This window comes from Apteryx mantelli, chromosome 2, assembly GCF_036417845.1.
Source record: "Apteryx mantelli isolate bAptMan1 chromosome 2, bAptMan1.hap1, whole genome shotgun sequence".
Taxonomy (NCBI): Eukaryota; Metazoa; Chordata; class Aves; order Apterygiformes; family Apterygidae; genus Apteryx; species Apteryx mantelli.
In genome coordinates, this window is record NC_089979.1 from 52,718,757 (window position 1) to 52,745,869 (window position 27,113).

The 27,113-nt window shown below is 37.9% G+C and overlaps 2 protein-coding genes and 1 long non-coding RNA gene across 3 annotated transcripts; 2 read left to right on the forward strand and 1 right to left on the reverse strand.

Annotated features, from left to right (window-relative positions):
- The first annotated feature begins 346 nt into the window (after nt 1-346).
- CLUL1 (clusterin like 1) lies at nt 347-13,407 on the forward strand. The gene is made up of 7 exons (XM_013939777.2): nt 347-2,380; nt 3,696-3,844; nt 6,273-6,440; nt 8,528-8,972; nt 10,204-10,341; nt 11,864-12,078; nt 13,213-13,407. Exons 1-7 carry the CDS (start codon nt 2,278-2,280, stop codon nt 13,378-13,380), a joined length of 1,386 nt encoding a protein of 461 aa, XP_013795231.2. The 5' UTR covers nt 347-2,277; the 3' UTR covers nt 13,381-13,407.
- Nucleotides 2,367-17,453, reverse strand: LOC136991264 (uncharacterized). Its single transcript, XR_010883322.1, has 3 exons — nt 17,375-17,453; nt 2,851-2,938; nt 2,367-2,539 (listed from the first exon to the last, which is right to left on the reverse strand). It is a non-coding gene; the product is annotated as an uncharacterized lncRNA (long non-coding RNA).
- Nucleotides 17,232-26,422, forward strand: TYMS (thymidylate synthetase). The gene is made up of 7 exons (XM_067290668.1): nt 17,232-17,480; nt 17,864-17,937; nt 19,146-19,320; nt 21,398-21,499; nt 22,689-22,864; nt 24,641-24,712; nt 25,701-26,422. The coding sequence occupies exons 1-7, from the start codon at nt 17,324-17,326 to the stop codon at nt 25,836-25,838; spliced, it is 894 nt and encodes a 297-aa protein (XP_067146769.1). The 5' UTR covers nt 17,232-17,323; the 3' UTR covers nt 25,839-26,422.
- Nucleotides 26,423-27,113: the final 691 nt, after the last annotated feature.

Here is a 27,113-nt window from a genome sequence, read left to right on the forward strand (position 1 = left end):
GTCAGCAAGAGAGATTTCCCCTTTTATTTCAGCCAAAGTGCCAGAGTTGCTTAACAGATAGGTCTGTTAGGGCTACTCCTGGCCAATGGATTACAAAGTCTGCGAGGGCTCTTTTCTCGGTATTCTCACAAAAGAGAACTTGAAAGGTTTTGTGTAGTAATTAATCTCGGTCAAGAAGCAGGCAATATTTCAGTAAACCAGTAACATATATATGAAAACAAAAAACATATTCCCCCTCAACCCCATCATTTTCAGAAAATGAGAGTGGAGCTATCTTAATTTGTATCTGTCAAACTAGATTTTCAAAGGAGTTGAGGACTTGAAGTTCCCATTAGTTACAGGTTCTGAACTCTTCCTGATATGTGTCTAAAAACAACCCCCCAAAGCTCTTGCCTAAGCAACATTAATTATGCTGGATCTTAACCATCAATAATCAATCAGTTCTTATGGACTATGAGGTAAACAAAAAAAATCAGGATATTTTAAAATTAATGTTACACACCAGGAGCTACATACATCTTCTCTTTGACCTCAAGGGAGTATTATTGCTGAACATCACAAGGTGGGATATGACCTAATAACAATACTGTGTATATTTAACATCAGGCATCTGTTACTATTTAAATATTTCATTTCACAGTATCTAAAAATTCATGCAGGTTCAGATTCCAGACATATTGCATGCACACACATGGATTAACAGAAGAGAATCATTGAGGGGGCAAAACCCCCAAACATTAACAAGTTTAATGACGTACAAAGTACCAAGATTTCCTTATCTCATTTCAGACTCTATTCGGATGCAGGCCTGTATCTGGCTTGCTGAATTCTTTTGATTTCTGTATCTTCAGAAGGTATATGAAGAAGGTTGTTACATAATCCAGTGTTTTTTAATAGCAAATTAAAATTACACTGAAGAGATTAAGTGTTCGAAGCTAATTTTAGCCAAACTAATTGTAATAATTTCCCTAAAAACATAAGCTGCAGATGCCCCCTAAGGTAAAAATCAAGATGACTGAAGAGCTATTAAGAAAAAAAGCTTCTGACTACAGAAAAAAAAAAATCCGTACTACATTCTATTATGTAATAATGTCCAACACTCCCCCTAGTGGTTTTGCTTATATGGATGAGTATGAAGTCCCATACACTCAGAAATCCTCTAGCCTAATGACAAAATGTCCTGTTAATAGGATTAAGTACCTTGTCATCAGATAAGTAGAACATGGTAAAATCCCTGACATTCATAGCAATTAGATCAGAACACAGTCTGATTCCTTCCTGACGCTGGGAACAATTTTACAGAGGAGGTGTTTCAGTATTAGTGGTAAATATGTTGTTTTTCACTTTTCTTTGGTAATTGGTTTGTGTTTCTTTACAAAGTTAATTGGTCTTTTGCTAGACATGTAAAAGTACAATGTGCCAGTAAATCTAGAAGTAAATCCAGTTTATAAATAAATCCAGGCTCTTAATTTGCATGCACATTTGCAACTAATAACTGTGTCTTCAAGAAGGCTATACTGGCTAACGGGTAGGAATGTAAATACTGTGTTCACTTAATCAGATGAGAATTATAAAGCGTAGTTGTGTGACTTCTAAAATACAAACCTCTCTCCTCTAACTGCTCTTGAGAGGGAAATAAAGCAAACGGCATTTATTTCTCTTATTTTGTAGGAACTTCTTCCAATTGCTGATGTGTTTATTTAAAAAATTGATTTATTTGCCAATTTCTTGGCACACCTGTTGTTACCTTTACTATATTAAGTATTGTTTTGAAAAACAATGAAAGGAGTCATATGTTTGGAGACACGGAAAGGAACAACATTCTAGAAATTTTCTTTTGTAAATTTGGCAATAATGTATGTATATAATGTACATATAAATGTACGTATATATTGATATTATGAACTAACAGAAAAAGTGAAAGTTATTTAGTATGAGATCAGTATTTATGTGCATTTGATAAGGTAGAAAAGAGGTAGAGCATAAACTCTCAGTTTTATAGATATATATCCGATTCTATTATACCACTGTGTAAACTCAGCAGAATTATCTAGTTAGTCTGAACTGACACATTAGAAATGATGTCAGGCTTCTTCTTCATGTGTTTTCACTAACAGTAGCTTTTAGGTGCATATTATAGGTCACAGAAACCATAATAAAAGTTGAAACCAATGATATTTGTATTATACTCAGTAGCTATTACACCTAGGCATTTGAAACTCATCATGAAAATGCTGACATGTAACGGCATCAACCTGCTTCTTTAACAGAGACAACATGAAGTCCTGTTGGTTATTTATAATATACATGCTATGGCTGAATGGTCATCAGTGTGCACCGACAAAGCAGGAGGAAATGAATCTCCGGGAAAACCTGAAGAGTATGTATGCTTTTCTTATGAGTGGTGTGCTGGGAGCTCCTGGGCCCAGGTCTGTGGTGGGGCTTGCTTCAGTGCTCTCCGAGGTCCACACAGGTGCCTTGTTGGAGTCAAGAGGATCCACTGTCATGTGTGAAGCTTAGAAACTATGGCCGATTTTGGCTGAAGCAAAGCATCCACACATGCAACAGGGAGATAATAAAAAACAAGATGAGAAAGTCAAAGGATTAATAGATAAGCCTCCCTCTTCAAAAAAGTATTTACAGCATTTTCATGTACTATTTGGTCTTTCATAGATTGTAGAGTATAAACTGAAAACAAAATGTAATCCAACAGATTTATTTTGCTCATTTAAATAACTTTTACAAATGCTTATTTTAGAATTGTATACTTAGCTGGAAAAGGTGTTTATTACAAATAATTGAAATAAAATGACTTAATTTAGAGAAAGTAGCTATTCTGCATATACTCACCTTTCAGCATGGCTTTATTCTGTGGGTAGGAATCCCAAGAGGATCAGCCATGAAACACTCTTTTGCTTCAGTCTACTTTACAGTATTTCTGTGGCAAACAAAAAGTTAGGGGAGAGGAAGAAAGATATGAATAGAGAAATGAATGATATATGAAATGCTTTTGATGATCTTGTGGTGACATATTTTTCACTTCTTTTGTATACTTCCAGTGATATTCCTGATATTTCTGTGCAGGAAACAAATGCAGATAAAGGATATGCAGAGCTACAAGGTGCAAAGTGTGGGTGAACTTAGGTTTTCACCAAAAATCTATGGTCATTGCCACATAGGAAGTCTAAAAACTGTATTTTTATGAAAGAAAGCTGAAGGCTCCTGTAATCTACATTTTCAAAACGTTAAGGGAAACTGTCATAGTTTGCTCTCAGACTGAAGATAAATATATAGGATATGTCATTAGGAAACTGAAAAATAACCCTTGGAGATATTTGAAACCCAACTAGATGAGGTCCTGAGCAACCTGCTCTAGTTGACCATGCATTGAGCAGAGGGGTTGGACAAAACGATCTGCAGGGGTCCCTTCCAACTTCAACTGTTCTGTGATCCTGTAATGCCAAGTAGGGCAGTTGAGGGTTAGTATACACAACTGATCACTGGCAAAGGCTCTGGACCACATTTTTGTCTGACAGAAATTGTCTTGGCTCCATGTTACAACGTTCACTGTCTCAAGATTTTGCTCTATAACTGTAGGAAAACACAGCTGTTTCATTTTCCTTTGTCATCAGTGCATGACAGTTTGTGCCACTTTCAAAATCTGATTAAGTCACTTGTAATTTGCTTTTTTTCAGTATTATCAGAAGTCGGAGAGAAATATGTAGATGAAGAGGTAAAGAAAGCTTTGACTGGTATTAAGCAGATGAAAATTATGATGGAAAGAAATGAAGATAAACATGTAGATCTGATGAAAGCCTTGAAGAAGAGCAGTGAAGAAAAAAAGGTAACTGAAGCACAACTGATTTTCTTTTATTAAGTTGTGACTATTTTTAATCAAAAATTAAACACCATTGTGCTTAGGCCAATAAGCAATCTAGAAGAGAACTCTTGGAGTCTCCCCTTTTCTGCAAGAATGTAAAACATATTGTATGTATGCTCTGAGCAGCATACATCTCTTCATGTGGTCACACAGCAAAGCCAGGAGTAACATGAAATCTTTGTTTGCTTCTGCCCCTTTCTGTAACTAGCAGAGAAACCTCCCACAGCAGCTCTATACAACTTCTCTGTCTCTGTGTCCTAGAAGCAGAAGTTGAGCCAACAGATGTACTATCTAGCCTATTATAAACCTGGATGTTTACATTTCAGAAGTTAAAATATTAGTTTGTATTTGTCAGTTTCTTAAGAAAGAGCATGTGTTTGCAAAGAACCTAGCACACTGAGGCACTGAACAGCAGCACTGCTTACCTCACTGTTACCTTTTCCAAATTGCACACTGCTCTTTCAAAAGCTAGAGATGAAGAGTTTCCATCTTTGCTCAAAAACATAACTTTCTAGCCAAGACATGTACTGCCAATTTCTCCCTGTGGTCGAATGTCTGAACTATTTTAAAAAAGCAACTAGAAGAGGAGCATTTGACAAAACACAGTTACCCTGGGTTAACATTTACCTTCCCTCAGCTCCTCCCAGCTGTGAGGTAGAACATGTTATCTGACACCATCATCCTTGATCTGAGCTTTCTCATTTTATCCTGCAATTGTGAAGTAACCAGGAAAAGCCTAGACATAGTCAAGCTGATGGTGACCACCAAGTGGAAATAAGGAAGATCTGCAGTAAAAGGAGCCATTAAATTCTGTATGTGGATGCAAACCTTACTCTGGAGAGAGAACTTCAGTTTGTAACATCCACAAGCCAGAGCCGCTGTAACAGCACTATGCTGAATGAAGCATCACATTTTACTCATTTCTCACCTGCTTCATTGAATTCAGACTCAGGCAACTTCAAGTAACTGTACAGAAGATCTTTAGTGCAGAAGGTCCAGTAGCTCAGCTCCACATGCCCTTATGCACCACAGGTCATAGAACGCTTCCCAGCTTGCTTTACAAACTTCAGACTTTCAGAAAAAAGATCAAAACCCAGAAATTACCATGTGCTGCAGAAAAAGTACAGGGGATCAAGGGAATTGCTAATGTCCTCCTGCAATACCCAGGCTCAATGCAATGTGCTCCAATGATCCTGAGAAGTAGAGTGTAAGGTATATTTCAAAAAAAAAAAAGTACTTTCAACCAACTTGATGGAAAATTCCACCTTGAGCCCACATCTTTAAACTATATGTATTAGCAAGCCAAAAAGGTACCTGATAGCTTTCTGAAATCTTTACTCCTCCATTGCTAGTTCTCACTGGATGATTTGAATTACGCAGAACTTATTCCCTACCACAAGGGTTCATAAAGCACTGAATAAATATATTTAGAAAGAGCAAAAAATAATTAAACTTGGGCTATGAATACCAGATTTACTATTGCCACTAAGCACACTCTGACAGCAGTTTTCATTTCTGTAAGCCTGTTCTCCTCTGAAATGAAATGCTGACAGAAAGGAACAAGACAGACTAATTAAAAGATTTCTGTCATACTTACGAATGTCTTGAAACTTAAAAGTATTAAAACATGTCGTACTTGCAGAAAGTAGTTCACAATGCCCAATCTACTTCAATGTGAAGAACTTTTCTGTCTTTTAGATTCTCAAGTCTATTCTAATGCCTCTTCTAATCATGGCTTGGCTTTGTGCCCTACCCAATGAAGACTAATCCAGTAATTAGGGGAAGCACTGCAAAATGCATCCTGTCCCTCTTCAGTGTGGAAGGAGTGCCTCACACTTCCACATGATTGGGAAGAAAACTCTTCACTACAGTCTTGTTTAGTATAATCCAAAACAAGGGAAATTTTTGCATATTTCTGAATTAGAGAAAGAATTTGTGTATGGCAAAGATTTAGCCTCATGAAATTTTGGCCCATTTAAAAAATGGAGAAGAGCAGCAAAAAAAGGGTATTTGTGGAATAGATGAATGCTGCAGATATGATATGGGGAAAAAGATATGAGTTGTGCACATGATCTTGTGAGGGACTAAATGCTTCTTGCACAGAAAGCTTTGTGGTCTTTTCATAACCTCAGAGATCCAGGTACGCTATAGAGATCTGTTTGCTTTTTTAGGCTGTCCTCTCTGAGAAAGACCTCAGAAAAACTATACAAGGAGTAATTTTTTGATTTTCAGTTCTCTCCATATGTGATTGCAGCTGAGCAAATAACCTATCCATGGTTGGGGATTAAAAGAAAAGGAACTATGAATAGCCAAAATGGGTGATCAACACTGGGATAAGTATTTAGAATACTAATCTGAAAAATGCCATCAACTGAATTTTTTTCTTATTTAGGAAGCTCTGCGACTTATGGATGAGGTAAAGGAAAGATTAGAAGAAGAAGAAAGACAATGTCAAATATCCTTGAAAAATGTATGGGATGAATGTAAATCCTGTTTAGAAAGTACCTGCATGAGATTTTATACAACTTGCACACATGGTTTATCAACATTTAAAAGAAAGGTAGGGAGAAATTTTGTATTTGGGAAATACTCTGGAATTCATCTAACAGTTTTACAGAGAGCACATCTGATTTTCTCGATAGCCAGCTCCACCATTTATATGATGTTATCAAAATGAATTTGATTTGGTGGTCTGGAAATGTGAAGTTATATGGAACAGATTACATTTGACTTTTTTCACTGAACACTGAGCCAAAATCAGTTCTGTTGCACCGTGGTGTGACTGCTTGGAAACCGATTATTCCCCTGACTCCAGTGGAGTCTCTCCAGATATACAATGATGTATCTCACAGTATGACTTGCATTAAGATGCTCAATAACTATTTGTGAAAAATACCACACAGATTCTTTATGTTCCTTTCGAAAAACAGCAGTCAGAAGTGTAGCTATAGTTAACAAAATTCCATAGAAAAAAATCCACCTACATACACAACATCAGTCTTTCCTGTATTTATTTTATTTCATATCTACTCTTTAAACAACAAAAATAGCTTCAACATGTTTTAGTGCTGTTAACAGAGGAAACTGTTAGCAGAAGAGATACCCCCAATTCTACCAGAAAGAAAATATGCTTTCCTGGCTTGTGCATTTTTACTAAAAGATTTACCAAAATTTTAATAGCATTTTGTGGGGGGGTGGGGGGAAGGGGGGAGGGCATATGCTTTAACTGCAACTTATCTACAGATCCTGCACAATTACTCTTACTGAAATTTTACTCTGACTACCTAGCTTTCACATCCTCAGGCAAGTTTACAGTACTACTCTTTACTTTTTCCTGGCTAAAATAAGCAAATTTGGTGTCACTGGCACTGAAAAATAAGATAAGAACTTAGAGTTTAAACATGGTATATTTCATAAATGACAAGCCTTGGAATAAAGGTGCTTAACATTTGTGCATATTCCTAAAATTATTCAAATATAAGTGTGGAATGTATTAAATTTAAGCCTATTGGTGATACTGCTGGCTTTTTAGATATCTTTCATGCATTCCTCAGAAGTATCTCTTTTCAGGGACCTGTGGATGTCAGGTTGAAATCACTGCAGTAACGCATATATACTGCACTGTCTTTGACCCTCTTAATAATTTTGTCAATGAGCTATATGATTTAATTGAAGCACTCGTTTTTTCAGTTTGAAGTGAGAAATGTTTTTGGACCTAAATTGTTAAAAAAAAGAAAAGAAAATAAAAGAAAAAAGAAAATAAAAGAGAACAAAGACAATAGCTGTGGCTGATGACACAGAGGCATCAGGGCAATACTGGCGTAAGCTGCTCCTGCAGTGCAGTGAATCTACCTTCCCCTTAGTTCTGCCAAAATATCTGTCAATGTGGGCACTGCACTATGGATGAGATCAAATACATGATCTGATTTTTTTTTTTTAACTTTTGTAAATACACACACACACAGACGCTTATGTATTTGGCAGTGTGTTTCTTAACGCTTACCAATTTCCTAATGCCACAAACAGCGTGGCTCCAGAAAGCATTGTATACGCTCAGGCGTAGGTAGTGTGTTAAAGCCTGAAGCAGGGAATGAGTGGTTCAGACCTAAGGAAGGGGAACTCCATAAAGCAGAATTGTCACTAAATCTCTTGCATCACCAAACCACGGACTCAAAGACGCTGTTTCATTGATTGTAATTGGTTTCAGTTTGCACAAGAATCTGAGCAGTTGGCCACTGGTGAGAGAGGCTGGGGTGCTCACAGATCAGGGCGGGAACAATTGCCTTCTGTTCTCTGCATTGCCACATAATGACCGCAGAAATGTTTCCAAGATAAAGTCCAAACTGTTTGTTGGATAAAACATGTATGCCAATACTAACTTTGAGCCTCAACAGATTAAAGGCCAACTGGCAACCCTTTTACTCCAGATCTGATCTGGAGCTAAAGATTTAGATCAAATATGCTTCCACTCTTTTTGAGTCTAATGTCTTAAGTTACTTTAGAGAATATGCTGTGATTTGTACTTTGGGTATTGAAAGTGCATTACTTTTATATGTATTTGAAAAAAATATATTTAGAGCCACTTCCCTGAGAGATGAAAAACTGATAAATTGCCCGGAAGCTGATCTATCTCTTTCTTACACACAGGTTGAAGATTTTTTGAGGAAAATACCTACACTCATATTTACATTTCATGAGGATAAAGGAAAAGATATACAGTTTAATGAAAAGCCTGAGAAAGAGGATACTCAGCTAATAAAAATGGAAGATTTATTTAGTCAGCTATTATCGGACATGGGCTCAATATTTGACAGAAGTTTTGTTTTTTTCAAGCAGATGCAAAAAGAATTTGACCAGTCTTTTCAAACATATTTCATGTCTGATCTGGATTTAAATGAGTCCTCCAGCATGCCTGCTTTCCCTGAGGATACTAATAGAAATGTTGGCTTACAGAAAGACTGGGGTATACCTGGCTTCTTACAGATATTTTTTGATTTCAGTAAGACAGTATTTGAAGGTGTCAGTGAGGCAATTACTGAAGTGTTCGATGGATACACAGATAATAGAAGAGATTTGCCAGAACAAGCCAAAGGCAAGTGTCAGAAGACATGAAAATAAACCTCACTGTCAATGACATCAAACTTCACAGGACTGCTAAACTATGGTTAATGACTTGGTTTGTGGTATATTAGTGTAAGATATGTTATGGAACCTCTGGAGGCCTTCTTGGTTAAACAGGTGTGGGTCACACTAACTTTATTAGTTAAATTAAAAGGTAGAAATCTTTTAGAAATCTCCTATAAATATTGCACTGACACTTACTGATCCTACACAGCCTGATTCTCACAACAGTTCCCAATGCATTTTTGGGAGTTCCTCAGAAGCTCTTGAATTCATGACAGACATAGCTTTTCATAAGGCTGACAGATCTGATTTCAGCATTTGTCAGGAAGACATCATATCATATTGGCATGTCTCCAATTGGAAAAAATTAGGATAATTCTGTGAGATGTCAAGGCATATCCCTGTCCTTGCCAAATGACATTAAGGTCTGCCAGACAGCTACAAGCCCTGGTCTAAGCTATTGCAGCAAAGTCATGTATCAATCAAATACAAACCAGTCATTAAATTTTTCAATAACAAGACAAATTCTGGGCATAACTTTGGTTTCAGGTGATAATTCTTAATGGATGGAAGAAACACTTACTCCTTGGGCAACTTTTAGAATACACATAAGCTTTATCCTTCATATCTTACTAATGAAAATGGAAAAACAATCATCACTGAAATATATGCTGGTGCCTGATATGCAATAATTCTGAGTGGTAGGTGATATAATCTATCTATATGGTAGTCAGGAAATATAAAGCTAAGCTATTCTACAATAGTTACTTTTAATTATTCCGGTATCATGACTGATGTTACCTCAGAAATGAGCTTTGGTACTGTGCTCTCATCTAGCTGTACATGATTGAAACATCTTGACTTCTAAGGGTCAAAAAGGTCTCATAAGAAGTCATATGTTGTGGAAATAATGTGTAATAACATTAGTAATCATTTGGCTATTAGTGGGGAATACACTAGTATGCCTTTAAAAGGGAATATGCTATAGCGACATGAATTCCTTGAAAGAAAACATGATTTGTATCTTCTCTTGATTTCTACTTTTCAATATTTTATTTGTATTATTTTGGATTTATGCCAGATATTTTGGTTTCAAGGCAAGAAGTTATATTCTAATACAAAGGGTAAGCAACAAACAAGTATATTTAGCAAGACCTTAAGCTTAGTGTCATTCTAAAAATACTGTACCTTCATTCTAGATTCTGACAGAAGTGGCATGTTCTCAAAAATTTTATCTGGACATCAAAGAACTTTGTGCAAAGAGCTTCGTGAGAATTCATCAGGATGCCTGCAGTTCCATGAGAGATGTCAGAAATGTCAAGATAATCTTTTGCATGGTAAATAGTTATTTTCTCACTTATTTCTGTAATGTGTTGGCCATTCATTTGTAGATTTTGATGCTCTCATTTTGCACTGTGCTTTTTCCATATTTTGGGAATTGACTTTCAGCTGCTGAATTTTTACTGTAACTACTATAGATTCAAACACTATTAGTCATTCCAGATGATTTCAATTACCTTTCCCCACTGTCTCCACATAGTGTCAGTATAACTCAGTTGTTAACATATTACTGTAGGCCCAAAGAGAGAAGTTCCAGACTCCATAAGAAAGTATCTATATATTTTGTTAGAGATGCCAAGGAGCAGATCAGATAGTAACCAATCCTGCCTGGAGCAGAAGTGCTGAGCAGGAAGTGAGGAGAAGCTAGAACTCCTGAGGTATTCCTGCAGAAAACCAGACCTAACGTCAGAGAGCATTCTGCTCCTCAAAAGGAAAGCAAGGGCCGCACAGCCTGTAATACCTCTTTGTTGAACCATGCCAAAAATAGGGTTGACTGAAGAGCAAAGAGGGGAGTGCTTGTCAACATGTACCAAGAAGGCAAAGCTCTCCCATACACTCTCCATGGGCACCTGGAGAGAATTCAAGCTGCATCACCTAGAACTGCTCTCGGGACTCCTGCTACAGCACAGGGTCTCTGCTGCTTTCAGAATTACTTATGTCTCCAAAGCCACAGTGTATCCTTACCAAATACCTTCAGTATGTCTCCAGCGTGACAAATGTTAATGATCCAATGACACATTTTGAAAAGAGTATCAGATCATTTCCATCTCACTAAAAATGTCTTTTTTTTATAGCTGTGTATTGCACATACAGTTTGATCTGCAGTCACTGTACTATCAACCTGAAGGTATCCCTTGCTATTTGTGCTATTTGAGAGAGAATTAAATTGAATGTGTCCATGACAATTTGCCTGTAGGAATAATGTAATGTTCTTCTTTAAACCCATATTTTGGTAAAGAAAAAACAGAAATCTTCAGTTCTGAATTCACAGCAGATGTTGCTACTCATACACTAATGTCTAGTTAGATAAAGTAAAATTAAGCCTTAGCACTCAACTGCAATGCTAACAGCATGCACTACACGCTTTCCTGTAAAACCTATACACTTGGGATGGACAGATAAAGAAATATCAGCAATAAATATATATATATATAATGTATAAGGAGATTAAGAAGTCGCTATATGTAACAACCACCAGTTCTTACTTAGCATACCAGAAAATCAATTGCCATGAAATATGACATAAACCTCAAATTACTTGGTAAATCATCGTAATACAGCAAATGGGATAATTAATCCATTTAGTCATTATGATCTAAACTAAATCCACCAAAATGGGTCAGTAAGAATTATTCTTTTTTTTTTTTTGTTAGCATTATTTAAACACCAAACCAAAAATACACTCCCTTGCTAGATTTTTAAAAAAATTTTTTAGGTTTCTGTGCTTCAGATAGAAAAGACCAAGTGCAAGACATAATACTTTCCTATAATCGTCATGCTGGTTGTCTTTCTAAACAGATTGCCCAAACGTTCCTGAACTACACATAAAGTTTGATGAAGCCTTTAAGCTGGTTAATCTCTCAGGTGAGCAGTATGAGCAGATTCTCCAGATGGTTCAGCGTCATACAGAAGACACTTCCTACTTGTTGAACAAAATGAAAGAAAGATTTGGGTGGGTGTCTGAATTATCCAAGACGACCATCGGACCAGAAAACATTTTCAATATAGTTAAGGTAAAGGTTATCTCCCGAAAGGATCTATTGCACAATGCTGTCCTTAATATGTGCTTTGCTCATACTTATGCTCTTGTGGATTGTGAATATTTCCTTATGTGTAATTTTTGGTCTTTAGAACATGAAGTTCCTACTCAGGTTGAATTTATGTATGCTTGATCATCCCTTGATGAGCTGAAACTCCAGAGATTAGAAAATATTTTCCTCTAAATCCTTTTAGTCTGATGAATGCCTGATAGGCCAACCTGAATCATTGTCTAACCTAAGTAAATTGACACTAGCAGGTTTAACTGGCCTCAGATTACCTTCCCTCATAAATTGCACTGTGCCAATCAGTAATATATCCTTATCAGAATACTGAATATAGACCTATATGTCTATATCTGTACCTATATATTCCAGAGTTCCAAGAAAACAAATGTTATGCAGGTTATCGCAGTGGATCTGCATATCATAAACAGCATCTGTCAATATTCCGGTAAATACATCATGACTAACTATATCTCACACACGAGAATACATCCAAGGTAAATTTAATTAATTTTACTGGACTAGGGACAAATCCTCTTCTCCCTCCCAACTCAGACATCCAGTTTACTGCTATTACTACAAGAACTTTATATGAAATGATTGTGCAAGCCACCAAAAAAGCACTGCAAAATCAAGAACACAGGGACAGGCAGTATTTAAGCACAATTTCCCAACTGAATCTGTGTTATCTGCTTTGGAAAAATAAAGATACAGAACTAAGATTGGTTTAGAAAAACGCAAAGAATCATTAACTTAAAGCACACAGCCTTTCTCTTGAAAATAGTGGGACAACTCACAAACAAGTTTTTGTTAAGAGATCAGATGCTCTTTATAAATGTAGTTTGTGAATAAATATTAACATGCAGATCTTTAATATGGTCTTGCAGTGCCATGTCACCTCTTCCCACAGCCTATGATAAATTTTAGCATGAATTCAGACACGTGCTGTCTTCTCAGAAGGAAGTAATTTAAAGAAAGTAGACAAATTTAAAATATTCTTCTATGTAATTTTTCCTCATTAATAATGGTAGGCACAGTAGATACAAACAAAACTGATAGAACATCAGATTCTAGTACCTAAAGTACTGATTTGTTTTCTTCTAGGTGGTACCTGGGGATTTCTCTGGTACAAGCCAAACAGTGGTAGACGTCAATATTCTGACTTCACCTACTTTCACCATTAAAGTTCCTCCCAATTTAGACCCAAAGAGTGCTGAATTCATTGAATACATAGCTGGGAAAGCGCTGCAACTTTATAAACAGAATTTTTAAGTGGTAAGTTAGTTATCTCTTCTTTCATAGAGAACATAATTTTTCATAAGAGATGTTTACACTGCAATAAACTTTAGTTGGAACAGGATTCAGTCACAGTATATCCAAGACTGTCTCCTCATAAATGACACATAGATTCATAGAGACATAGATAAAAGTGTTATGGAAAACAAAAACAAATGTTCTAGCCTGCAAAATACAGTCATGATAATATTAAAAGACTCATTTAAATGTGAAACCCTTGATCTTTAAGTAACATCTGGGATGAGATAATGCAATGACAAAAATTCCATGAGAAAAGAATTGCCTCACAACCACAGACCAGAGCTTTGGCATTGGGTACCATGTCTTTGTGTTCATTAATCAAGTATGGTCTGGAATTACCACTACTGATTATGTTTTTATTTTAGGTGATGTTTAATGGTATGCTCCATATTATCTTCAACCATGAAAGAATACAAAGTCAAAATCAGCACCATTACTCGAAAGAGCTCAGTTTTACCATAAAATGTTCAGATCAGTAGTGCTCTGCTCAGATTAACAGTGCTCTGTTACCAGATTCTGTGTAGTGTAACTTGTAGGTACATGCATAAAAGGGATCCTTCTTACATACTTCTAATCATTTCTGTAGAAGGGGCTCATACAGGCCTGTCTCCATGCTCAGAGAGCTCCACATGGGAAGGAATGGGGACTAGGGAAGAACCAGACAGAGCAGCAGGGAAAAACAATACCTCGTATTTTCTAACCCCATGGAGAATCTGCAGGAAAGATGTGACCATTCCAGGTGGTATTACTCTGCTGTGGGGCTAGCCAGCCACCCAGGGAAAAACAGGGGGCTCCCAGAAACACAGCTCCAGTGGCTTCAGATTCTCACAGAAGGGGACAAAGCTCTAACAGGCACAAGATGTACAGGCAAATCACAGCAGTGTCCCACTGATCTTCTGAGGAGTCACTAGATTTGGAAAAAGGCTCCTCTTTAGGTCATGGGTGTCTGACATCTTTATCTCAGCAAATAAAGCTGAGAAACATGACCTGGAGGGACAAAAAAGTCTCAGAAGACATGTAAAACAGATTCAACATTAACAAAATAAATGAATAAAAGAAAATTTTGGTAGTTTTTAATTGACTGTCTTTAATCTTCTGAGGTCATACTCAAAATCTTTGGACAGATGAGAGAAATCTCTCCCACAAGAGAGGACCATAGAACATAGGCCTCACCATGAACTTTGATTAGGTTTATATTGGTGAAATTACATGTATATTAAAAAGTACAAATATTTTTAATATTATATGCATATAAAATAAAATGCTCAGCACAGTCTCTACAGTTTTCCTTCAAAATTCTTTGTAATCCATACACAGTTATCAATAATATATACTCCTTTGGTTCACATAAGAATAATCTTCAAGGCCTAATGATAACAATATTAATCCCCTTATTCCGATTATGATTTTTAGTTTGAATCTTTGTCTGATTCTCCTGTGCAGCCTACCTTGTGTAGCCATCTTACACCAGAGAAAAGTAAAATGCATTAATTTGCAAATCACAATACCATTATATGTTCAGTTTGCGCAAGGGTTGGGGTACATGAATGTATAATGAAAGCAGTAAGTAAAAAAACAACAGGAATATTTTGTACAAAAGGGAAAAAGAGAAAAATAATTGCTTCAGTCTGTTTTGTATGTTGTGTGTATTTCTTTGGCAGGACAGTGATAGCTTCCCCGTATACTTGTTTTTCTAACATTTTTTTCTCAGTCCAAAAATAAAATATTTAATCAAAAATCTTTTTTTCCTCTAGGGAAGAAGATGTGTGAAGTCCTTCTTCCTGAAATCCATTATACTCTCCTTAGATGAAGTCCTTAGATGAAGATGGCTAATTGTTAAATGTCTAGAGTTAAAATAGTTGCACATATATAAAATTTTGCCTAATAAATATTGTGATGTATGAGCTAGCAACTCAACACTGTAGCAATCTTTTAACTGAAAAACAAATTCGAACCCATTGTAATATTCATTTGTTTAAATAAAATGTTATGCATGTTGTATATTACCTAATCTTTGATAGCCAGCTATAGGCCTGGTTTTATAAAGATTTAAGGAAATAATCAGCTGTAAGCCTTCAAATAATTCCTATTTGCATATTTAAATTCAAGCACATTCTTAAGCCTTTTCAAGATTGGTCCCTATAGATTTTGCACATTCAGCTAAACCTGAGTCAACCAGGTATCAATATGCATGCAATACAGTACTTTCCAAAGAAAATGTTCCATTGCTTCTTCCAGTTGCTTTTGATATTTATCATGTACATTAAATGATTTTTCTCAATATGCAGTAATCTTCTGCCTTTGGTATTTCTTACTCGTAGTTTGCATCTAGAGTTACATGATAACAGGGCACCCTTTATCAGGAAAGATGTGTGTTTCTCCTAAATTGTACCTGCAAATTATAATAAAGGTTAAGGACTGATACATCTCTGAGTGATAAGCAGAATTCTAGGTGTTGTTGATTTTGTTTGCTGTGCCTGGCACCTCTGAGTATTCTTTGCACACAGTAATATTTACCATTTCCGATTGTATCTTTGCTAAATCAGTTGTATTCATTTCGAAGCATACAAAATTATGTGTTAGATATTAATGTAGAAAAATAACCATACTCTAACTATACCATACCTTTTCCTGTACTTCTACTTACACACAAAATAATTGTACGCATTTACACAAAAGGGCTAGTTACTGGGGAGAATACGTTTCCTGGCCTGCAGTACAGGGAAGCAGCATTTCCTAACCCACAGTCCTCTCTTCTGGTCCACCTCCATTATATATTCCTGTATTACCATATCCTAATCTTGAGAGATTAACAGTCTTAACTCCTGTAGTCACACCCATTGTCAGAAAGCTGGGTCTGAGAGACAAGTGTCTCTTACAAAATGCTTAGCTCAACTTTTATAAGGTAGGATACACTAATGACGAAATGTTCAGAGAAGAGTCAATTTGTTGTGTGACCAATGGAGAGCATATTTACAAAAATTTCAGATGGCACCAAGTTGGGAGCAGTTGCAACCACTTTGGAAGATACAGGTCAGAATTGAAAACGCCCTTGAAAAATCAGAGACACAGGATGAGATCAACAAGAGGAAACTCAATAAAAGCAAGTACCAACTACTACCCTCAGGCAGAGCGCAAACATGTGAATGAAAATGCCAAAGAGGGGGCAAGTGAGGAGGTGCTGCCTGGCAGGATCTCAGCTCTCGAAGAGCGGGACAGTCTCAGGCAAGGCCGCGTGCGGGGCATCGATTGCACTGCAGGAAAGCCGCGCTGTGGACGGACCAGGCGGATACCCTGCTGCACGCGGGGCCTCGGCACAGCGGGATATTCCGACCAGAGAGATCCCTCGGGAGACGTACGGCCCACCCGGACAAGCTGAGGCCTTTTGCTTTGTTTAGTTTAGAAAAGGGAAGCTTGAGGTGGCAGGCGGTAGGAAGAGGACAAACACCGCCACCACCAACTCCCAGCTCTGCCTGTTGCAAAGGGGCCCAGAAGCAAATTATTTTGCCCTTGGGGAAGGAGAGGGAAAATCGTTAGTCTGGAGCGCGGACTGAGGCCAGGGAAGGCCCTTGTCGGCGGCAGCGCTGGCGGAGGCCAGGCCCTGCTGCTGTGGGGCATTTCCAGGGGAAGCCAGGCGAGCGTCTTCCTACGGGCACAGGCGCCCCGTTCCAGCTCGGCTTCCCCTCACCGGGCGGCGGGGCCGCCCGGCCCGGCCCGGCCTGGCCTCGGAGCGCGGCGGCGCGGCGCGGCGGGGCGGGCAGAAGGGGAGGGAGGCGGTGGCGGCGCGCTCCGCCCGCCCCCCCGGCGCCGCTTGGCGGCAAAGGAAGGGCTTTGGCTGGGGAGCGGCGGGCAGCGCAGCCCCGCGGAGAGCCGGCCCCGCGCCCCTCCTGGCCCCGCCATGCTGGCCGACGGGGAGCTGCGCAGCGCGGAGCTGGGCGAGCCGCAGTACCTGCGGCAGGTCCGGCACATCCTGCAGCACGGGCACAGGAAGGAGGATCGCACCGGCACCGGCACCATCTCCGTCTTCGGCATGCAGGCGCGCTACTGCCTCAGAGGTCGGCACCGCCGCGCCGGGCTCCGCGCCGGGCCATACGAGCGGCCCCGCGGCTGCCGCCGCGCCGGGTGCTGCCCGCTGCTCGCTCGCGGCCGTTGGGACGAGCAGCGCCATCTTCCCTCCGTGGCGGCGGCGGGCGGGCTCGGCGCTCGCGCGGCGGGTTTTCCCGGCCGTCCCTTCGCCCTCTTCCCGCCTTCCACCCTGTGGCAACTCAGAAATCCCCCCCCCCCAGGCCTGTTTTGTTTATTTATTTGTTTATTTATTTATATTTTTTTCCCCGCCGGGGCCGTTCTCCTCTATGTAGAGTAAAACACGGCTCGGTTCACGCTAACAAAATATTACTCATCATCTCTGACGCTTTTAAACTGTTTTTTTTTTTTTCAGATCAGTTTCCGCTGCTGACAACAAAGAGGGTATTCTGGAAAGGAGTGCTGGAGGAGCTGCTGTGGTTTATCAGGGTTCAGTATTTGGATGTCTCTTGTCCATGCCTGAGATACACGTGTGCCTGAGATTAATATACGTAGAATGGGGTAGTGTGGAATGGATTTCAAAATCTGGGGCAACTGCTGATGCTTCTGTTCATACAGCAAAACAGAAAAAAGCACAACAACCTAATGTTTTTAAGGCATGCAGAAGTCCATTATCTTCAAGACATTCCATCCATTCTAGTGAAGACTCTCACGTTGTTACAAATCAGAAGGATTTTTATTCTGTTTTTTTTTTTCTTTAAGGGAACTATGAAATAATAAAGAGTTTTACTGTTTTAACTATATGCCATAGATAAAAAGCCTAATAAAGTCTCTTTTATTAACGTTTGAATATGAAATAATAATATGAAGTAGACTGTGGGCGGTTTAATTGTCTGCTTTTTATTATTGAGATAGCCTTTATTGATTTGAACCAAAACTGGCAATGAGGAACCACAGATGCAGTAGGACTGATGTAAACAGTAAGCTTTTTAGTAGCAGAAAATTTCAGACCTCATAGCTTTAGTTAGAGTAGTAAAATTCAAATATATGTGTCTCTTGATATGCTGTGACAAATACTAGTATGGGAAGGGTATATCTAACCGTTTGCTAGATAGCAGGGCTCGAATGCACTTTTTTTTTTTTAAGTATTTCTTTTTTAAAGATAAAGGACTAGATGCTCCCCAAAACTGAACACTTTTCATGTTGGATTTTTGAGTCTACTGATTTGGACTTGGAGCAGAACTAAATGAAATTTCTCTGGGTTATTTTTCATTTTATCAAAAGGATTTTTAAGAACGTTCACTTAAAACTTATTATAGGTGGCTTGGGAAAGACAATGTCTAGGCTGCAAGTTTTTTGTTTTTCTACTTTTATTCATCTGAAAAGTAAAATCCTGTTCTCTGCAGATGTGTGTACAAAGTGATACAGCACAGTTGACCTTGAGACTGTACTGTTGTTGAGTTCACAAGGTTAGAAGAACCTTGAGTTAAATAACAGGAGCGTGGCACTTCAAATCTTAGCCTAGTCTTAGCTCATGATAAGTTGTATTCGGACCACGTGCAAGGACAAGCAGACTGTTTGTCCTTTATAAGTGGAGAAATGCCTTAGCTACTAAAGCGTAATTCAACTATTTCAAATCATGTCCTCTATCTTGCTAATAATTAGGAAGTAGACTTCTTACTGCCTGTATTTTGTAGGGTTCTACAAATGCCAAAGAACTCTCTGCAAAGGGTGTGAAGATTTGGGATGCCAATGGGTCACGTGAGTTCCTGGATAAGCAGGGTTTCTGCAACAGAGAAGAGGGGGACTTGGGACCTGTTTATGGTTTCCAGTGGAGGCATTTTGGAGCAGAATACAAAGACATGCACACAGGTGAGGACATAAAAATATCACCTTTGATGCTTAGTCAGATGACTGTAATTCCTCTGTTTTAGAGGTCTGTGGGTGGGATGTCCGATTGTTAAAGATACTGTTCACACTATGAACTGAAAGCCAGAATAAATTATCTGTTTGAAAGGCTGAATTTCATTATTTTAACTGAACCTAATTATCCTGGAAGATGTGGCTTTGTATATTGTAGCTTGACATTTGTAGAACAGCTGAATCATAAGCCATGCATTATTTTACTGTAATCTGGAGCTGGTATGGTCACTGATAGATGGAAAAATATGTCTGTATTGCATTCCAGAACCATGAGCTCGCTCAGTTTTGATAGTGGTGGAAACCAGACTGCAATCTCTGAATACCAACCCAGGATCCTAATTCCATGATGCAGTTGTGTTAGCAGGAACTGATGTTAGTGCACTACATTCATTGGGAATTGTGGAGGAGAAAGGTATTCCACTCTGCAATTGGAACAAAGTAGGATGTATCCATAGCAGATGATGCTGTGGACAGAGTAGCTATAATAAATTAGGATGTGATGCAGAATCTGTTGATACCATTTTCAGTTCAACTAGTCCATTAAATTTACTCTCGGATGTCTTGGCCACTCTTTTGTAAATCACTGAGGGAGAGGATGCACAAAAATTTTAGAGGACTGCCATTTAAAAAAAAAATGTCTAAAAAAGATTGTTCCTGTCTGGTTGGTGTGATTTTTAACTCAGGTAGATTGATAGCATGGTTAATTGTATTTTTATTTCTTGTTCTTTGTTAATACAGTCTCAAAGTTGACATTAGTTACAGATGTTGGACTTTATACTGCTAACATATATGCAGACAGCTACCAGAATATAGTTTTATGCTAACACAAATGGAGAACTGACAGGTCTAAAAACCCTTACTAAAAAGTTGTAGCATTCCTGAATTTAGAAAAGTCTGAAGCATAACATAGCTTGGCAAAAATGAACAAAATAAATTACCTTAAGTAGCATTACTAATGGATAGGTAATTAGCTTCAGGAGCTAACATAACCATCTGAAGAGGCTTTCTGGCATGATGCTACTGACAGAAGAAATCCCTGAGATGGTAATTACATATCACCACCTTATTTGACTGCTTGGGTCTCTCCCTGTAACCATAATTTGCTTTTGCTTTGCAACAAGAGTTACTAGTCAAAATTGTGTTACCAAGCATGCTGATTCACTGGCATGAGTCACAATAATGAATAACAACTAATGACTCTTTTACTCTCAAATTTATTCTACCTGTTCTGTTAATTCCAGTGAATTTTTGATATAATTAATATTGGGCCTAAAAATCAGCCTATGGGGATCATTGTGGGAAATGTAATATGCTGTGCTATATGTGATTAAAGTTTCCTTCTGGCATTGAACTCCATGGGAACTTAGTTTTCATAAATGACCTTGTGAGTGCTATATGGATGTGTATACTCATCTGTCAGAAACTTTCTCCTGCTGAGCATAAAAGAATTGTGGCACGCCATGTTACTGGCACCCCATAATTATTTTTTTTTAAAGCAGCAGCAGCACTGTAGCATATAAATACCTTGTTGCCCATTCCAGCACAGCTTTTGACCTGTTAGATAGTAAGTCATTATGAGTGATAAGGTGACGAGCTTGTTCCAATTAATTTTTTGTATTTCAAGCTTTATTTCCTGGGATGTAGTTTTTACTCAGACTTCTTATTTGGTCTTAAAAGAGCTCTAGTTGTTGAGGCTGGGAAGAAAATGTTCTAAATGGGAACAGTCCCATTTCAGTGAGTGCTAAAAGTACTCAAAGCCCACCGAAGAGACAGGGGGATATACTGTAAATACCATCATTGCCGTTTTGCAAACCTTAGAACACCCTAAGGAAGAGCAGCAAAGAATAGGTCACATTTGGAGTGTGCCAAATGATAAATTTATCACATTCAAAATTATGATAAAATCTTCAGAGGATGTCATTTGGGTATCATGTTTCAGTGTTTCAGTGGGAAAATGGCTGGGCTTTAAAAAAATTTAATGACTTGAATCTGTCTGACTTAGATCTTACTTGGTATCTTTCTTCAGATTACTCCAACCAAGGAGTTGATCAGCTGCAAAAAGTCATTGAAATGATCCGAAACAATCCAGATGACAGAAGAATCATTATGTGTGCTTGGAATCCAAAAGGTATTGAACAGCACACTTCAAATGAATGTGGTTGCATGTTACCTTGCTGTATGCTAAGTTGTGTGATTTCTAAATCCATTGTCAATAGTCAGTTCCATGTTGGTGGCTTTGCTTCATCTTTAGAAAACTACGAGGACTGTAGCTATTTGCCTGCAGTAAAAATGGCCATGGAGTATAAGCTTGATTCTCCCTTCTATTTAATTCTTGTGTTCAGACCTCAAAGTTTTTGACTATTGCTTCAAAGTTTTTTCTCTCTAGGTTAAAGTGAGGAGTGTACAGTATGTGCCTACCACTGTCTTTGACATGCAATCTCTGTTGAAAGACAGTACATTCAGCTTCCATTCATGTTCTTCTTTTAAAAAGGTTTAAACCCCCCCCCCCAAAAGCAAACAAAACAGTGTGTGTCTATTTTTAACCATATATGAAATTACAAACTTACAAAAAAACTTGTAACTAGACAACAAAAACGTTACTTGTGTTATAATCATTTTCCTTGGACATAGGTTGTCTAAATATCTGTTTACTCTGTAGGGCTACCTCTAGCTGAGAGCTAGTGCTAGAAAATGTTTGGCATTAGTAGAACTGTGCACAAACAAGATGCTCCAGCATTTTCCAGTAATGTCTCTAAAAGGGTGTGCCACATGCTATTACAGCTATTGTAAGGTTAAATATTCTCAAATATCAGCAGCTGGTTAAAGGGTTACCTGTCTAGCTGTGAATACACTTGTAGATAAACACCCAGATCTTTTGTTTTCTGGTGTTATTTTTTTTTTTCCTGATCATTAGTCAGTTTTATACCTCATCAAGCAGTAAAGGTAGTCAGAAATGCTTTAGGGTACATGCTTAATTTTTCTCTTAATGTCTTCCTTCAGGGAAGTGAACTGGTTCACCTAGCTGAGTAAAACTAAGCTGTGCAGCATTATGGCATAAATCTGTTCTGTGCAATATCTGCTTATGACTCTTCTGGTTCTACAGCTCAGGAGACAGCTTGTTATGACCCAATCTTAATTGCTTAGACATCAGGTGCTTTTAAAAAGTAGAGAAAAAGCAACAGAATGATAGTGCAGTTCGATTTTGGTGTCTGCTGTATCTCATATAGTGCTTATCCAGTTTGTGCATCTTTTATATTTATACACTAACGCTGTTTTGTTTTTTTATTTCTCTTTCTTCCTATATTGCAATTTTTCAGATATTTCTCTGATGGCTTTGCCTCCTTGCCATGCTCTTTGTCAGTTCTATGTTCTAAATGGTGAATTGTCCTGCCAGCTCTATCAGAGGTCTGGAGATATGGGACTAGGAGTGCCCTTCAATATTGCCAGCTATTCACTGCTCACATACATGATAGCCCATGTCACAGGGCTCAAGGTAGGTGGGCTGTTTAATCATTTTACTTAATCTTGTCTGAACAGTGAGGGACTAAAAAAATAGACTCTCATATCATATATAGGAAGAACTGGAATCAGTGTAGTGTTCAACATCTGTACTGAAATATGTGTAAGAAAGGGCCCCATGAATTTAACATGAGTTGTTTCTTATCTATATTGACAGTTGGGATCAGCAATGTAAAAATTCTTAAATTCAGGGCAAACAGGCAGGAGATCCACCAGATCTTTTTAACTGAACATGTCAAAACTGACCTGTTTCACGAGTTTACTTCCTAAAAGTCTGAACCGAGCACTTGTCGTTATGGTGATAATAACAAGTATACAATACAAGTTATTAAAAATTCCGTAGCATCTGTTTTTTACTGGAGGTGAAGATTAGCTCAGTGGTTGCTTTCAAGATTTCAATTGGATATTCTGCCCACCTAACTTTCTGCTGTAATTGCAGTTGGGTTTTTTTTTTTCATTTCCTATTGTAAATGGTTATGTGGAGTGGTAGTATGTGCTCAGACAGCTGCTGCACTGTCTCTAAAGAGCTGTATTTTATAATTTGACAGAGTAAATTACATGCAGTACAATCTTATACAAGTGAAAAACCCTTCTCTTTAGAGCATTTAAAAATATATTAGCAAGGCCATTTGAGCCTGATCCTGCTGCTATTAGCAGCAACATGAAGGGAACTTGGATAAAATTGAAAAGTGGGGAAGAATCAGACTTCAGAGCAAGTGCAGATGTATGTATAAAACTTAGGCCAAGGGATCAAAGAAAATGAAGTTTAACATTATGTCTATAATGTAGCTGTTCACCTGCCCCCAGCCATTTCCTCTCACAGCTTTGGTGGTTCCTTCCCTGCCCCGTGGAGAGGTCCACAAATCTTTGCTTTTAAGATCCAGCGTACTGTGAATTACTACAATGAGATGTTGTCTGATGCAGAACTCTGAATAAGTATGGTTTGCGTAAAATCACAAAGTAGATATTTAGTATATATTTATATTGGGTAGTGATAATTTTTACACTGTTTGAATGTTTTTTGCACTAAATGACATTAGCTGAGAAGAAATGCAGCCTCTGAAGACAGACATTTAGGCCACGCAAGGTAGGTGTTTGAAGTAAATGCAAGGAATATTCTCCTAACCCCTTCTGTACTGTAGCAGTCCAATCTTTGAGTGTCAGGTGTACATCATTTTAGCATGGTATATCCAAGGGCTGGTCTGCACTTTGGTCAGAGATTTACTTATAGCTGATAAAACTTATCTAAGCTGGCTTTAAATTGCTCAGGGGTTGCTAAGTAGCAGAACTTGCAAACTTGCAAAACCCATCTGGATGCTTTGGGGTCTAACCTATGACTGAGAGTTGCACTGCCACAAACTATGTTGTCAAGGTAGTTAGTTTAAGCCAGCTTTGGCAAGTCCTACTTAATGGATGTGGAGTGGAAAAGTTGTATTCGTCACTGCCTCATCTGTTTCCATCTGTGTTAGCTCATTAGTAGTGCTCCATTCAGTCACAGTCGCTATTATCCTAGCAGGATTTCAAAGATACTTCTGTAAGTTAGGAAATTTAATATATTATTTATTAATTATGCATTAGTCTGGGAAGAGAGAGTACTTGGAAGCTTGCAAGGATGTCTTGATAAGCTAAGTCAATACAGAAGTTGCAATTCTGCAATAGATGCTAAGAATCCATACTGTAAGCATTGTAATGTTTTGCTTTCTTGAAAGCTGACTATTTGAAGACCACATGTATTCTTCTTTCTCTTCAGCCTGGAGAGTTCATACACACATTAGGAGATGCTCACATATATCTGAATCATGTGGAACCTCTGAAAGTGCAAGTAAGTACTTTCTCTATATCCTTGTATCCTTTTATCTTCCACTGTGCTCATTCAATACAAAGTTATCTTTTGCAATCAGACTTCATACTCTGAATATTATTTTGCAAATAATAGTTTGTATGTCTTTTCTTCTCATTTCTCCCTTAATAACCGTAGTACTTGAAGTGGGTAATGTATTAGCATTTAACCTATGCCTAACCCTGGTTAAAACAGAAATGTAATAGAAATATGATTGAATTATATATCAAATTAGAGACAGATTGCTACTGTTCTAGGTCTAAGTCAGAGATCCAGAATCTGTACCCTTTTGACTTCATCATTACAAAACCTTAGAAAACAATTCTGCCTAATACAGGTAAAATAAAATACCTTTGGGGTGTATTAGTAAAGAATAACATCAATTGACAATAGTTAATCAGAACTACTATTTGGCTGAATATGGCTATATTTTCTTCAGGAGGTAATTAGATGCAGTTGAAGCAAATCAGAATTTTATTTGACTAGACTTAGGTTGGACTGAATATCGTCACCATGCATATGGTTCAAAACCACCCAAAGTACCAGTCATTGGTTTGGGCTCTAATATCCCCATTAGAAACTGCAGCATATTTGGTGCACACCTGGGTCAGAGTTTCCAATTTAGTTTCCTCTGGAAGGAATCTGATTTGCAACCACCAGAATTGCTCTGCAAAACTTGACACTGCTTGCAGTGCGTTTGGATGATCACGGAATCCACTTCAAAATTGTGCTGCTGCTCTCAGTCAGAATCAGTCAGAACCCTGAAGTATGTTCCACCTAGCTCTGTTATACTTTTTTTTTTTTTTTGAGTATAAGTCTTCCTGGGGAGGAGGGAGAATCTACATAGTGTAATCTGAATTGATTAATGAGATCTAACTTTAATTGTGAAATTACAGAAGCAGCACATCCTTAATCTTATCCTCCAAATATTAGCTTTGTACAGTAAACTTGGGACATGTTTTTATTTCAGCTTCAGAGGGAACCAAGACCTTTCCCCAAACTCAGAATTCTTCGTAAGATTGAAGACATCAGTGACTTTAAGGCAGAAGACTTTCAGATTGAAGATTATAATCCCCATCCACCTATTAAAATGGAGATGGCTCTTTAATACTGTAAACCAGCTTCTATTAACATGGAAATCTAACTAAGCTATCTGGCTTTCTCAGTACTTTGTTATGCTTTTTTTCTTTAACAGAAAACCTTAGTTAATTTATATGGAGATGGTCCTGTTCTAGAAAGCAACTACTTCAAAAGAAACTAATTTTATTATTGAAAAAGTAGATACTAATAGAGCGGTGTTGCCTTCTGTATCAAGCTGTCATACAGAACTGATTTTTAGGCATGGAAAGTGGTGCTGTTTTTTTCCAATGTTAACAAAGCAGGGCAGACTTTAGCTTCTGTGTGAGTTTGGATTATTTATTCCTGTTTTGTAGGCAGTACATATACTATACAGATGCTAACATAGTTTTAAATTGTTAGTGAGATAATTTCCTACACCTTGCATCAGTTACCAGTGGCTGCTTCAGTTACCACCATAGGGAAATGCAGACTTCTACTGTGTAGTACTTGTTTATATGCTTTATTTTGTACTGAAAATAAGAAAGTTTATAATAGAGGACTCTTTCAAGATTGAAAAGCTCTTTAAGATGCATATAATGTTTAATAAAGCTTTTTAAAAAATGTCTTTTGAAAGGGATGATGCATATTTAATTTTAGTATGATGTTTGTTTATAGCTAGTAATAAATTAAGAGTTGGAAAGCAAAGGTAAATTCTGTTTTACTTTAGGACCTTGGAAAGTGAGATTTAGCAAGGAAAAACAAATCCAGACTTACCATGGTCTTGGTAGGTGAACCAAGCAGGAAGGGAAAAGGTCTTAATGGAGCTGTGTCTGAAATAGAATCTCCTCATAACATCTATGTATCAGCATTTTTCATTCCTCAATCCTACATGAATGATGAATTTGATACAAATCAATCAGAGCTGTAGTTAAACCTAGGTTACAGGTAGCATTAGCAACAATCTGTCTGCCTTGCAGCAAACCATCTGTATGTATACGAATGATGAATAAGCCACATCACTCATCATTCAAGTCCAGATCCCTTAAACATACAAACTAATTTTACATCCTGGAGCAGTAAAAGTTTAGCAGTAGAAGTGCTTGTAGGATTTGAGCCTATAGATTAAATCTTAACAGAATTCAGCTTTTCTCTCTTCTTATCCTTGCAACCTTTGCAGTAACTTCAGTCCATACAAAATTCCTCTTCAGAAATTCAGTTGTGGATAGATTACAGTTAATATTCAGACATGGCATAATCAGTATATATTTTAACACATGGAGGAATGCCTAGTAATTTTTATTCAAAATCTCTGTTGATTAATTTT

Excerpts from the sequence above, each read along its gene's own strand:
- CLUL1 (XM_013939777.2), top strand. The coding sequence starts at position 2,278 with ATGAAGTCCTGTTGGTTATTTATAATATACATGCTATGGCTGAATGGT. Across the intron at positions 6,441-8,527 it reads TATCAACATTTAAAAGAAAG|GTTGAAGATTTTTTGAGGAA; the intron begins GTAGGGAGAAAT and ends TCTTACACACAG. Across the intron at positions 12,079-13,212 it reads ACATTTTCAATATAGTTAAG|GTGGTACCTGGGGATTTCTC; the intron begins GTAAAGGTTATC and ends GTTTTCTTCTAG.
- TYMS (XM_067290668.1), top strand. The coding sequence starts at position 17,324 with ATGCTGGCCGACGGGGAGCTGCGCAGCGCGGAGCTGGGCGAGCCGCAG. Across the intron at positions 17,938-19,145 it reads AGCTGCTGTGGTTTATCAGG|GGTTCTACAAATGCCAAAGA; the intron begins GTTCAGTATTTG and ends TGTATTTTGTAG. Across the intron at positions 24,713-25,700 it reads TGGAACCTCTGAAAGTGCAA|CTTCAGAGGGAACCAAGACC; the intron begins GTAAGTACTTTC and ends TTTTTATTTCAG.